The sequence below is a fragment of the Leopardus geoffroyi genome, chromosome B4 (genome assembly GCF_018350155.1).
Source record: "Leopardus geoffroyi isolate Oge1 chromosome B4, O.geoffroyi_Oge1_pat1.0, whole genome shotgun sequence".
NCBI lineage: Eukaryota > Metazoa > Chordata > Mammalia > Carnivora > Felidae > Leopardus > Leopardus geoffroyi.
Window position 1 is genome coordinate 120,081,793 of NC_059341.1, and position 13,671 is coordinate 120,095,463.

The following is a 13,671-nucleotide window of genomic DNA, read 5'->3' on the forward strand; positions in this document are numbered from 1 at the left end:
TCATTTCAATTTCTTCTCTTCCTTTTGTGCTTGAGGAATTCTTCCTGGAGCTCCATATGGAAAATAATGTACTGTATCACTTTGTCAATTTGAGGATTGCATTAAGGGGATATTTAATATCTCTAAAACTTAGACATTCTGTGACTTGGTTTGAAGCTGCTCTAGTCAGCTGACCTTCCCAGGCATTAGGGCCCGTAGGACTCAGTAACTTCAGTGGAGCTAGTATGTATGTATGGATGTATGTATGTATTTATTTACATCCAAGTTAGTTAGCATATAGCGCAACAGTGATTTCAGGACTGGATTCCTTAATGCCCCTTAACCATTTAGCCCATCCCCCCTCCCACAATCCCTCCAGCAACCCTCTGTTCTCCATATTTAAGAGTCTCTTATGTTTTGTCCCCCTCCTTGTTTTTATATTATTTTTGCTTCCCTTCCCTATGTTCATCTGTTTTGTGTCTTAAATTCTTCATATGAATGAAGTTGTATGATATTTGTCTTTCTCTAATTTTGCTTAGCATAATACCCTTTAGTTCCATTCAAGTAGTTGCAAATGGCAAGATTTTATTTGATTGCCGAGTAATACTCCATTCGTGTGTGTGTGCGCGTGTGCGTGCGCCTGTGTATACACACATATACATACCACGTCTTCTTTATCCATTCATCTATCGATGGACATTTGGGCTCTTTCCGTACTTAGGCTATTGTTGATAGCGCTGCTGTAAACATTGAGGTGCATGTGCTCCTTTGAGACAACATTCCTGTATCCCTTGGGTAAATACCTAGTAGTGCAATTGCTGGATCATAAGGTAGTTCTATTTTCAATTTTTCCAGAACCTCCATACTGTTTTCCAGAGTAGCTGTACCAGTTTGCATTCCCACCAGCAGCGCAAAAGAGATCCTCTTTCTCTGCATCCTCTCCAACATCTGTTGTTGCCTGAGTTGTTGATGTTAGCCATTCTGACAGGTGTGAGGTGGTATCTCATTGTGGTTTTGATTTGTATTTCCCCGTTGATGAGTGACGTTGAGCATTTTTTCATGTGTCGGTTGGCCATCTGGATATCTTCTTTGGAGAAGTGTCTATTCATGTCTTTTGCCCATTTCTTCTCTGGATTATTTGGTTTTTGGGTGTTGAGTTTGATAAATTCTTTATAGAGTTTGGATACTAACCCTTTATCTGATAATGTCATTTGCAAATATCTCCTCCCATTCCGTCAGTTGCCTTTTAGTTTTGCTGATTGTTTCCTTCGCTGTGCAGAAGATTTTTATTTTGATGAGGTCCCAATAGTTCATTTTTGCTTTTGTTTCCCTTGCCACTGGAGACGTGTTGAGTAAGAAGTTGCTGTGGCCAAGGTCAGAGAGGTTTTTGCCTGCTTTCTCCTTGAGGATTTTGATGGCTCCCTGTCTTACAGTTAGGTCTTTCATCCATTTTGAGTTTATTTTTGTGTGTAGTGTAAGAGTGGTCCAGGTTCATTTTTCTGCATGTCACTGTCCAGTTTTCCCAGCACCACTTGCTGAAGAGACTGTCTTTATTCCATTGGATACTCTTTCCTGCTTTGTCAAAGATTAGTTGGCCATACGTTTGTAGGTCCATTTCTGGGTTCTCTATTCTGTTCCATTGATCTGAGTGTCTGTTCTTGTGCCAGTACCATACTGTCTTGATGATTACAGCTTTGTAGTATAGCTTGAAGTCCGAGATTGTGATCCCTCCAGCTTTGGTTTTCTTTTTCAAGATTGCTTTGGCTATTCTGGGTCTTCTTCTGCTTCCATATATACTTTAGGATTGTTTGTTAGTGGAGCTATAATCTTCAGTCTTGGCCTAACTTGCGGGGCTTAGGAAACTGTGAATATGTAACGGGGATACTTTTCTCTGGAAAATTTAATCGGATGGAGAGCTCACTAGCATATTGCGGCTTTTCTCTATCTTCTGGTGTAATTAATTGCTCTCCAAGAAACTGAAGAAAGTGATTTTGTGATTTTTTTTCTAAAGATTTATTTTAATTTGTTTAGAGAGAGTGTGAACAGGGAAGAGGGGCAGGAGGAGAGAGAGAGAATCTCAAGTAGGCACCACACTCAGCCCAGAGTCCAACATGGGGCTCTATCCCATGACCCTGGGATGACCTGAGCTGAAATCAAGAGTCAGATGCTCAACTGACTGAGCCACCCAGTCACGGAAAATGAGTTTTATTTAGGAGGAAATGTATTTTATTTTGTCACTTAAGGTAATTAATCCCAGCTTTTCTCGGTCTCTAAAATGGGAACACCCTATTTTTTTCTTGGTATTCTTCTTTGGTTTTCTTTTTTTATTAATAATTTATGTATTTTTTAATTTACATCTAAGTTAGCATATGGTGTAACAATGATTTCAGGAGTAGATTCCTCAATGCCCCTTACCCATTTAGCCCATCCCCCCTCCCACATACCCTCCAGCAACCCTATTTGTTCTCTATATTTAAGAGTCTCTTATGTTTTGTCCCCTTCCCTGTTTTTATATTATTTTAGCTTCCCTTCTCTTATGTTCATCTGTTTTGTATCTTAAAGTCCTCATATGAGTGAAGTCATATGATATTTATTTGTCTTTCCCTGACTAATTTCACTTAGCGGTATTCTTCTTTATTTTACTGAAATGCCATGAGGATAAAAGATGTTAGGCTATTGAGCACATACTACCCCACTCCTCCAATGGGATATCATGGGAAGAGGGTTATAACAGACTTACTTCTTTGATAATCAGGTGTGGAATTGGCAATCAGAGGAATATGTCTTTCTACAAGCCCATCAGGAAACAGTGAAAGACTTTAGGCTCTTGAAAAATTCAAGACTGCTTTCCTGGTCATTTGATGGAACAGTGAAGGTAATTTGAAGCACAAGGTTTTTTTGTTTTTGTTTTTAAAGTATTCTGATATTGTAATGATTATATTGTGATAGCTAAAAGCAGATGGGTGGTAAGTAACTACCTAAATTTTTAAATTTCTATTTTCTCATGGCTGTTTTCTGTTTACTGCGATCACCTTCATCTGTGTGTTTAAGGGCACTTAAAGAGGTCAGAACAACCATTGTGCTAAAGCTCTTATTTTATAGATAATATATTCTAGATGATTATGCTCAGTAATACAAAATGTTCTTTTTCTAATTTTTTTTTAATGTTTATTTATTTTTGAAGGAGAGAGAAAGAGTGTGAGTAGGGGAGGGTCAGAGACAGAGGGAGACACAGAATCCAAAGCAGGCTCCAGGCTCTGAGCTGTCAGCACAGAGCCTGACACGGGGCTCAAACTCACGAACTGTGAGATCATGACCTGAGCCAATGTCAGATGCTTAACCGACTGAGACACCCAGGTGCCCTCAAAATGTTCTTAAAAGTGTCAACTTCTGTATTTCTTTTTGAAGGTGTGGAGTATTATTACTGGAAGAATAGAAAAAGATTTTGTCTGTCACCAAGATACAGTACTTTCTTGTGATATTTCTCCTGATGCTACTAAGTTTTCATCTACATCTGCTGACAAGACTGCAAAGGTAGGTCAGTTAGTTGAAATATGCATGTATAAAAGTTAGGTATTGGTTATTTATTATGAGTCAAAATGATGTATAAAATAGTAAGTGTCTATGTGCCTGTCCCGTTTTGTGGGTTTTTGACAGATGCCCATTGACATTTAGTGTGTCAAATAGATTAAATGAATAACATTGAGGACTTTTGATTTCTGCCTTACTAATGACTTTTTTATCTATTACTGATAAAATGCAATTTCTACCATATATTAAAGGCGGGAAAAAGCACTGAAAGGGATTTACATTTAATTGCGTATCCATTGTAAAAGTTTATGCAATTAATGTAAGTTGATACTTTGGAAAATAACATTCCAGTGAAATGCTGCCTGGTTGGGGACATTGACTATCCATTCTCTTCTTTTTTATCCATCTTTGTTAATGACCTCATTACCCATTTTTCCAAACTACAAACCTTGGAATTGGCTGGACTCTGTCCTGTCTTTCATGTTCTGTTGATTACTTCTCAGTGTTTCTTGGCTCATTCTTCTCCTCCTTATCCCACTCCATAAGATTTGGTCTCCTCCTTCATTGGTGAACCTTTCTTTGGTCTGTGCCTCCTCCAGTTTATGTTTCTTACTACTGCTTGAATCTCCTGTTGAAATACCTTCTGTGACTTGATGGTTTTTATGCCAGACTCCTTTGCCCTTGACCGTCTCTTTCTGCCGCATTGTTCCTTCTGTGCCAGGCTACTTTTACCTGCATCTTTTGTGCACTCAGTTCACTTTGGCATGACACAACTTCTCTTTTTTTACCTCGAAGCATTATGACTCATTCTTTCAGAGGTAGGTTTGATGTCCGCTTTTCAGTGAACCCTTTCCTGCCTGTCAGGCAGGGTTAGCTGCTCTACCTTCAGTGTTCCAGATTACTCCAGTTTCTTAGAGCATTTACTTCATGTAACTATTCACATAATGATTCGTAAGTCTGTATACCTGATTATAGAATTTTCAAGGACAGGGAGGGTATCCAGTTCATCTTTATACCACCAGTTCACTAGCTCACGGTGTCTGGAACATGGCAATTACAGTACATTCTTATTAAATGGTGATGACATTGAACCACAGAGAATATTGGAAAGAAAAAAACAGTATTTTGGCTGCCAAGACAGTAAGATAGTGATCTTTAAAGAACACTTGTCATATATTAGGCCTTGTGCTAGAATTTCACTATTATCTCACTTAATCTTCACACCATAGGTACTATTACCCAATTGTACAGGTGCAGAAACGAAAGCTAGAGAAACTTATATGAGTTGTCAGTACAAGGGAGCCAGGACTCACACTCAAGTTGGCTCTACTCTGTAGACTGTTCTTAACTGATTTGCTATTCCTTTTACGTCTAAAGTTAAAAAAGCTGTGATTTTGGTCCTTGAGCTTAAGTTAACATAAGTAATTAAAGGGAAGATAAGGAAAAAACAATGTTGCAAGTTGAGACTTGGGCCTCTAATGAAAATTTATTGAACTGTTGAATGTTAGAACTTCTATATGATTGAATTTATGGCTAGTCAGCCCCAAGACAGGGTTTGCAGGTACTTATTTTGAGTGTATTTACTATTCTTAAACAATCTTAATTGCTTTCCAGATTTGGAGTTTTGAACTTCTTTCCCCTCTTCATGAGCTGAGGGGCCACAAAGGCTGTGTGCGCTGCTCTGCCTTCTCTGTGGACAGTACCCTGTTGGCGACTGGAGATGACAATGGAGAAATCAGGGTAGGGTGTTTGCTGACATGAAAAAGCGCTGCTCTTTCTGTAGCTTTGGTTAGTGCTCTGTACCACATGGGGGACCTTTGTTAATGTGACTGAGAAGTACAGGCCCTGGGGTTCTGGATGGGTGAGACCTTGTTTGCTTTATTTCCTGTGCACAGTGTGTTCACAGCTGCGCTCCTCTGCAGGAAAGAATTAGTTTTAGTTAGAATGAAGTGTATGAGTTAGGGTTTGTGGGGGCACCTGGGTGGCTCAGTCAGTTAAGCATCCAAATCTTGATCTTGGCTCGGGTCTTGATCTTTGGGTCGTGAGTTCAGGCCCCATGTTGGGCTCTGTGCTGGGCATGGAGCCTACTTAAAAAAAAAAGAAGAAGAAAAAAAGAATACAGTCTCTGAATGTGAGGATGCAAATTCCTGAGCTGTTTGCACTTGGTTGTCTGCTTTTAGCTTGAGAATGATTCATTGGGATTCTTGGACCTGAACCAAAGGTTGTTTATAGTGGCAGAATTTGAATAAAATAATTTTATAAATCATTAAGTAGATTATAAATGAATTGCAAATTCTGCTCTTTTGAGCACTGAAAGAATCACTTAATGGAACTATATCCATTGGATAGTCAACATTTATAGTGTGGCCTATTACAGTCCTCATGGGATTGCCTGCCTCTGGTTGTGTTAGAAGGATTGGGCAGTTGATGGGAAAAATTTGGGTGTTGGGATGGCTGTTTTAGTAACCAGTGTATTTGAAGAACGTCTTTTTTTTTTTCGTTTTTTACAAAGGAAGATTTAAAATTCATGAGAGAGTATTCAGTTTGCAGGAATAGAGGAATTATCAGATGGTCTTTCCAGGAAAATTAAGATTCTCCTGCTTGAGGGCTAAGTAACCAATCTTCTCTGTACTGTTCTAATAAATGCCATGTCAACTGAAGTGGCAGGGCTGCTTTGGGAACATTCATTTTGCTCTGACCTCTCATCTTAGATGAAAAGGGCTCCTTTACAGGTTATGAAGGAGTATTTCATTTTTCAGAAACGCTTGAGGAAACAAATTCTCTTTAACTTATTTTTTAATTTTTTTAATTAAAAAATTTTTTTAATGTTTATTTTCGAGAGAAAGAGAGACAGCGTGTGTTGGGGGAAGGGCAGAGAGAGAGAGGAGACACAGAATTCAAAGCAGCCTCCAGGCTCTGAGCTGTCAGCACAGAGCCTGATGTGGGCTCGGGCTTGAATTCAAGAACTGTAAGATCACGACCCGAGCCGTAGTCGGCCACTTAACCCACTGAACCACCTAGCTGCCCCAAATTCTCTTTCTTTAAATGCATGTCATTTAAAATTTTTTCTTTAGTACATTAAACAAAAATTTTTTTCCTTGATTATTTAAAATATAGCTGTTAATTTTTTTCTCTCTCTGTATATATGTATCTCTGATATTTAGCTATCTTACTAAATTCTAATGAGTCTGTCCATTTGATTTTCTTAGATCAAATGTTTCTAGGAAAACATTTACAAATGATGGTTTTGGTCATTTTCCTTTGCTGTTTATGCCTCTTTTTCTTATTCTGTTGTGCATTTATTATTAGAGTACTGCCCATGTATTAATTATCACTGGAAATAAATGGAAATATTAGCATCTGTGATTGGGTTGTTCATAAGGATCTAGTAAAATAATCTTTATCTATATTTGTATCTTTGTGTATGTGTACACACACACACACACACACACACACACACACACACACACACGTAAAACCTTAAGGCACTTAGTGTTTAAATATGTTTGAATGACTTTAGGTGTTTGAATGACCTCTGTCAGCATTTTTCATGGTAGATCCTGCCCTAGAATTCTGTTTTTTTTTTTTAATAGTTTGTTAAGCCTTTTTTGTTTACTCCTTGCTTCTCCCATTATTCTCTTATTAAATGAAAAGGATCACAGTATTCTGACCAATTGTTCTAAGTTCTCTTGTTTTATTTTTTGGAATATGGTTAATGATAAATATTTTATTATTTTATAATAATAAGTACATTTTTATTATAGTGAGTGGCATTTAAAAAATTGAACAGAAGAGAATGCAATCTAAAAAAATTCCTAAGGTATCACTGAATTGTAATTATATTTTTGAGAAAGATTTCCAAATATGTTCCAGATTAGACGGATAGATATATAAAACTTCTGGGTGACCTTGTTAATGCATTGTGTATTTTGTTTGTGTAGATATGGAATGTCTCAAATGGTGAGCTGCTTCATTTATGCGCTCCGATTTCAGTAGAAGAAGGAGCTGCTACCCATGGAGGCTGGGTGACTGACCTTTGCTTTTCACCAGATAGCAAGATGCTTGTCTCTGCTGGAGGATATCTTAAGGTAAGAGTTCCTCAAAGACTGTGAAAGAAAAGAACAGCCTGTGTACTACTTTCCAAGCTATTTTCACTTCCTGTTTCTCAGTTGGGCCTCATACAACCCAGCAGAATGGAAGGGCAGTGACTGTTATCCTCATTTGGCCTAGATGAGACAGATCTGCAAGGCTACTTTCCTCAGTTCTCTTGGAAGTTTTGATGACAGTGTTAGGGATGTTCTCTGTACACAGCTCTCATACTGCCCCATACTTAGATGATCAGAATGACTAGAAAGTTGGGTGTTTAACTTAATTTTATTTTCCACTGATGGTTAACTATTTTGGTTGAAAGTCTTGAATTATTTGTGAAAAAAATTTGTGAAATTTCCTTTTTTTCCCCTTAAGTTTATTTATTTATTTTGAGAGGGAGAGAAACAATCCCAAGCAGGCTCCACACTGTCATTGCAAAGCCCAATGTGGGGCTTGAACTCACGAACTGCGAGATCATGACCTGAGCAGAAACCAAGAGTCGGACTGTTAACTGACTGAGCCACCCAGACACCCTGTGAAATCTCTTAGGTACTACTAGTAGCATTTGTAATAATAGTAGCAACAGTGTATTGCTTTATTTTATAGCCTACAAAATGCTTTACTTACATCATCTCATAAGCCAGCTTTGTAAGCTTAAATTTCATTATCCTTGGCTTATAGATGAGGAAACTGATGTTCATTGCGTGTGTTGTGGTGCCTCCGGGTCCTTTTTTGGTGCTTGCATGTATTTATCCACTCGGTACGAATGTGTTCTGTGCCCACTGTGTGCTAAGACACTGCTATATGGCACAGTGTTTTAAGACTTGATTTTGCCTTTCAGTGACGTATAGTCTGGGGAAAGCAGATAGTGAATAAATAGTCTGTAAAGTATAGGAGGGTTCTGGGACATGTATGCATAAAGATGGAGTTAGCAGAGGCTTCGTAGGGAGGGGGATGCTTGAAGTGAGTCTTTTGAATGGTGGTACACTTGTGAAAGGGTTGAAGATACTATATATTGTACTGACCACTTAAAATAGATCCCTAATAAATTAGATCTTATAATACTTTTATTTCTTACTGAAAAAATCCAAGTGTAGGAAATGATTCTGATTAATTGTCTAACACAGTATAGGTGTTCAAAAATATTTGAATAAATGAATTTAATTTTTTGGTTATATGAGACCCACATAATTACAGTTTTACTCAACATAAAAATGTACCTTATAAGAAAGAGGACAGTTTTTAGCTCTGTGAGAGGATGTTTGTTACAAACACTTTTGAGTTGCATTGAGAATGCACTGCTATTTATAAAATGTTGCATTAAACTATACCTTTTTGGTATAGTTTATTTAGTTACTGGGAGGGATCTTGAAACTGTCACCATCTATTTTCCTTTAATGTAAAGATAAACTGAGACTCTTAGTCTGCTCTGAGGATGATGCTTGGAGGAGCAGCATTGTGATCTTTGGGTTGGAAGCAGGGGGCCTTGAGTCCAGTACCTGTTGAAAAACATAACTGCTCAACTTTGACACTGAGCTTCTAGAGACCATGTCATTTGATACTCTGGGTCCCAGAGAAGGCTGTCACATAATCATGAATCTGGCTTATAAGGTATGATAGCAATCAATGACAGGATTCCCAGAGTTCTTGGAGAACCTTGAAATAGAGCAACAGAATAGATGTCTGTACTGTAGAGGCTATGTCTTAAGGGAGTAAGAACCCATAGCCTATACATTCAGTCTGTATATTTAAATGACAGTCAAGCTGTTCTTCCCTCTGGTTTGATTACTAGCATGGTTAAACTGATTATGATATAGCCCAGCCTGCATCTACTCAGCATGTTAATGAGACTATCAAAAGCACAGAGCAAATTAGAAGTAAAAAGGAACAGCTGCTGTAGTGTCCAAAGGAATGAGCCTTTTGAGTCTGTTTACTAAAGAATCTAAGCTATATAAATCGAATGTCAGTAGGATAAAGTAGATATCCAGTAGCTAAAAAGCTCTTAACTTTCAAAATGCTTTCTTTTTTTATTTATTTTGAGAAAGAGCACGAGTGGGAGGGAGAAGGGCAGAGAGAATCCCAACCAGGCTCTACACTATCAGCCCAGAGTCCAACGCGGAGTTCGATCTCACAAACCATGAGATCATGACCTGAGTCGAGATCAAGAGTTGTATACTTAACCAGCTAAGCCACCCAGGCAACCCTCAAAATTATTTCTATCATAAAGTTAAAAAATAATATAATGTAGCTGTTTACTTGTGTAATGCCAGAGAATACATAAGTTAGAATGATAGGAAATCGACATTAATTCACACTTACGAGAAGAAAGCTGGTTTGAAATGTGGAATACATGGTGATAAAAGCAGGTGTGCCATTATATAGAGGAAAGAGAATGTAATAGGAGAGTGAGCCAGAGCAGATTGCCCAAAGTCAAAGCCTGTCTCTGCCACCCATTAGCTTTGTGATTTTGCATGAGATTATTTAATCTCTCTATGCTTTGATTTTCTTATTAGTAAAAATGGGTATAATAACTCTAGCTCATAGAGTTGGGATGGTTAAAGGAGTTAATGCATGTAAAGCACTCTTACATAGAGTCACATAGTGTACCTTGAGTAAATGTTAGATATTTTTTAAAATTCACTTTATTTCTTTTTTTAAAATTTTTAATGTTTTATTTATTTTTGAGAGAGACAGAGCACAAGCAGGGGAGGGGCAGAGAGAGGGAGACACAGAATCTGAAGCAGGCTCCAGGCTCTGAGTTGTCAGCGCAGAGCCCGACACAGGGCTTGAACTCACGAGCCAGGAGATCATGACCTGAGCCCAACTTGGATGCTTAACTGATTGAGCCACCCAGGCGCCTCAAATTCACTTTACTTTTTAGAGCAGTTTTAGGCTCACAGCAAAATTGAGCAGAAAGTACAGAGTTCTCATATACCTCCTGCCCCCACACATGCACAGGCTTCCTCCACTGTCCATAGATTATCAAGAGAGTGGTACATTTGTTACAATTGATGAACTTACATTGGCATGTCATTAGTACCACTCTTGGTGTTGTTCATTCTGTGAATTTTGACAAATGTATAATGACATGTGTCTACCATTGTAGTATCATACAGAATAGTTTCATTGCCCTAAAAATTCCCTATATTAGCTATTTTTTTTATTAAAAAAAATTTTTTTAAGTTTGTTTATTTTTGACAGAGACAGAGTGCAAGCATGAGCTGGGGAGGGGCAAAGAGAGAGGGAGACACAGAATCCGAAGCAGGCTCCAGGCTCCAAGCTGTCAGCACAGGGCCTGATGCGGGGCTCGAACTCATGAACTGTGAGATCATGACCTGGGCCGAAGTCGGACGCTTAACTGACTCAGCCACCCAGGCGCCCCTATATTAGCTATTTTTAATGTCATTGTTTTTTAGGCAATATTCAACTTAGTGGCTTGATACAATGTTTCTAAGCAGAGTGGTTTGTTTCAGTAGAGGGAAAGGTAGTGGCACTAGATTAGGTACCAGAAACAGTTCTGCTTCTGCCACCTGCTAGCAGTATCATCTTAGGTGACAAGGCCTTTCTTCTCTAAGAACCCTGGTTTCCGTATTTGTAAATGAGGCAGTTGATCTAGCTGATCTTTAAGGGCCTTACTATCTGTGTGATTTGTTTCTAGGAGAATGGAAAGTAATGAATTTTCTCTCAAGTAGGTGGAATGTATGCTGTGCAGTCTTGATTACATTGCTATTTTATAAAGCAAAATCGCCACTTCTGGAAAATTTCAAGTTACTACAAGTTGCTTTAGTGAGGTTTACTAAAGTCCATGGGGTATACTTTTACCAGTTACTATTACTGAGGAAACATGAATAGTTTACCCAGTCAAGCACAGAATGTTAGGCACTGCCCCCAGTTACAAAAATGAGTGACACCATTATTTTGTTCATGATACTCTGAATCTTGATGTACCTGACGCCTTTTCAAAAGGTGTTTATGTTCATTGTCTCTTTTACCCTCATTTTAGCTGTGAGATACATGGGTAAGCTTTATGAATATTTCCATTTGGTAAATAGCTGTAAGCACTGTTATAATTTGAGCAAATTCAGTGATCGGGAGGAGAAAGGAAGGATTGGCCAGAGCACCTGCTGCATGCATTTAAGATGTTTAATATTTATTTAGCAAATAAATGTATAGACTCTTATATAGAGGAACATGGTCATAGGCTCTTGAATCATCCTGATTAAAAGGAAGATTAAGCTGGGGCTCCTGGGTGGCTCTGTCGGTTAAGCTCCGACTTTGGCTCAGGTCATGATCTCACGTTTCATGAGTTTGAGCCCTGCTTTGGGCTCTGTGCTGACATCTCAGAGCCTGCTTCAGATTCTGTCTCCCTCTCTCTCTGCCCCTTCCCCACTTGTGCTCTGTCTCTCTCTGTCTCTCAAAATAAATAAACATTAAAAAAATTTTTTTTAATTAAAAAAAATTTAAAAATGAAGATTCAGTAGAGAGAACATTCTGTCTGGTGTCCTATAATAAGAAATAGTCTCAGTGTCTATCAGAATACAAGTCTGTGTCTGCAAAGGAGCATTTTAATTTTTTTAATTTTAATTTTAATGTTTATTTGTGAGAGAGACAAGGTGCAAACGGGGGAGGGGCAGAGAGAGAGGGAGACAGATTCTGAAGTAGGCTCCAGGCTCTGAACTGTCAGCACAGAGCCTGATGCGGGGCTTGAACTCATGACCTGCAAGATCATGACCTGAGTCGAAGTCGGAGGCTTAACTGACTCAGCCACCCAGGCACACCTGCAAAGGGGCATTTATTTATTTATTTTTTTTAATTTTTTTTAATGTTTATTATTTTTTTTTGAGAGAGACAGAGCACAAGTGGGGGAGGGGCAGAGAGAGAGGGAGACACAGAATCCGAAGCAGGCTCCAGGCTCTCAACTGTCAGCACAGAGCCTGACGCGGGGCTTGAACTCACGATCTGTGAGATCATGACCTGAGCTGAAGTCGGATGCTCAATCGACTGAGCCACCCAGGCGCCCCTGCAAAGGGGCATTTTTAAAGAAAACAGGGTTATTCTGTTCATTCTACTGAGAAAGATATGCAGGCAGCAGAGTTCAGTGCAGTCATGGCCATAGTTTACTTTGTATAGCCTTGTGTTTGTAGCTTTCTGTAGGCTGCACGTTTTTCCAGCATACCTTGCAGTGGGGTTAGGTGTTGCATAACTGTGGGGCAGTCACCAGGATTAATCAGGAAATAGTGACTAGGTTGTTAATATTAAACCTCAGACATTTTTCCTACAGTTTGCTGAAGTTTGGGAGTGGGGAGATGATAGGGTGAAGGACCTGGCTGGCACTAACTGCAGTTGTCACACAGAGTAATTACCAGTCTAATGAGAATTTTGTTTTTCTCTGAACAGTGGTGGAGTGTTGACACTGGGGAATCCTCACAGACCTTCTACACAAATGGAACCAATCTTAAGAAAATACACGTGTCTCCTGACTTCAAAACATATGTGACTGTTGATAATCTTGGTATTTTATATATTTTACAGATGTTAGAGTAAAGTAGTTAAGGAATAATGTAGTTGAACTCTTTAATTTTGAATTGGAAAAAAATGCTATTGAAACTTCTGTATTTTGACTTTTTATAAAGCTGTGAATTGTTTTTGCAGTACTGCATTCATTATGAAAGTGTTTGTGGTTGGGTGAATAATATTAATGTAGCCTTTTCCCAAACGAACACACCTTTAATCTTGTTTTTCATAATCATCATCATTATTGTTAACAGTTTGTCCTTAAGATGCAAATGAAAATGTAAATATGTACCTTGTTATACTGTTGGTAAAATTCTCTTGATGCATTCAAATTGGTTGACATAATTAATGAGAATAATTTGAAGGAAATATGTATTTTAATGCTATTATTATGCAGGCTGTGCCTCAGGGTAGCAGGCCTGCTTTCTGAACCACATTACCCCAAGGGGTATAGTTCTCCCAGTTACAATCTTGGAGCTTATTTGCACCCCTTAAATTTGCTTTAAAAATATTATGTTTGTGTGCATAGTTTGCAGCATTTCCTTAAATTCACTAGAT

The 13,671-nt window shown here is 38.5% G+C and overlaps 1 protein-coding gene across 2 annotated transcripts in view; it reads left to right on the forward strand.

Moving 5' to 3' along the window:
- APAF1 (apoptotic peptidase activating factor 1) overlaps positions 1-13,445 on the forward strand; it is a 90,333-nt gene extending 76,888 nt beyond the window's left edge. For both annotated transcript variants that reach the window (XM_045464924.1, XM_045464926.1), the window contains exons 23-27: positions 2,735-2,854; positions 3,388-3,513; positions 5,125-5,250; positions 7,452-7,598; positions 12,997-13,445. In XM_045464924.1, coding sequence (XP_045320880.1) covers positions 2,735-2,854; positions 3,388-3,513; positions 5,125-5,250; positions 7,452-7,598; positions 12,997-13,143 — 666 coding nt within the window. In that variant the 3' untranslated portion in view covers positions 13,144-13,445. The remainder of the gene's footprint in view (positions 1-2,734; positions 2,855-3,387; positions 3,514-5,124; positions 5,251-7,451; positions 7,599-12,996) is intronic.
- The last annotated feature ends 226 nt before the right edge of the window (positions 13,446-13,671 follow it).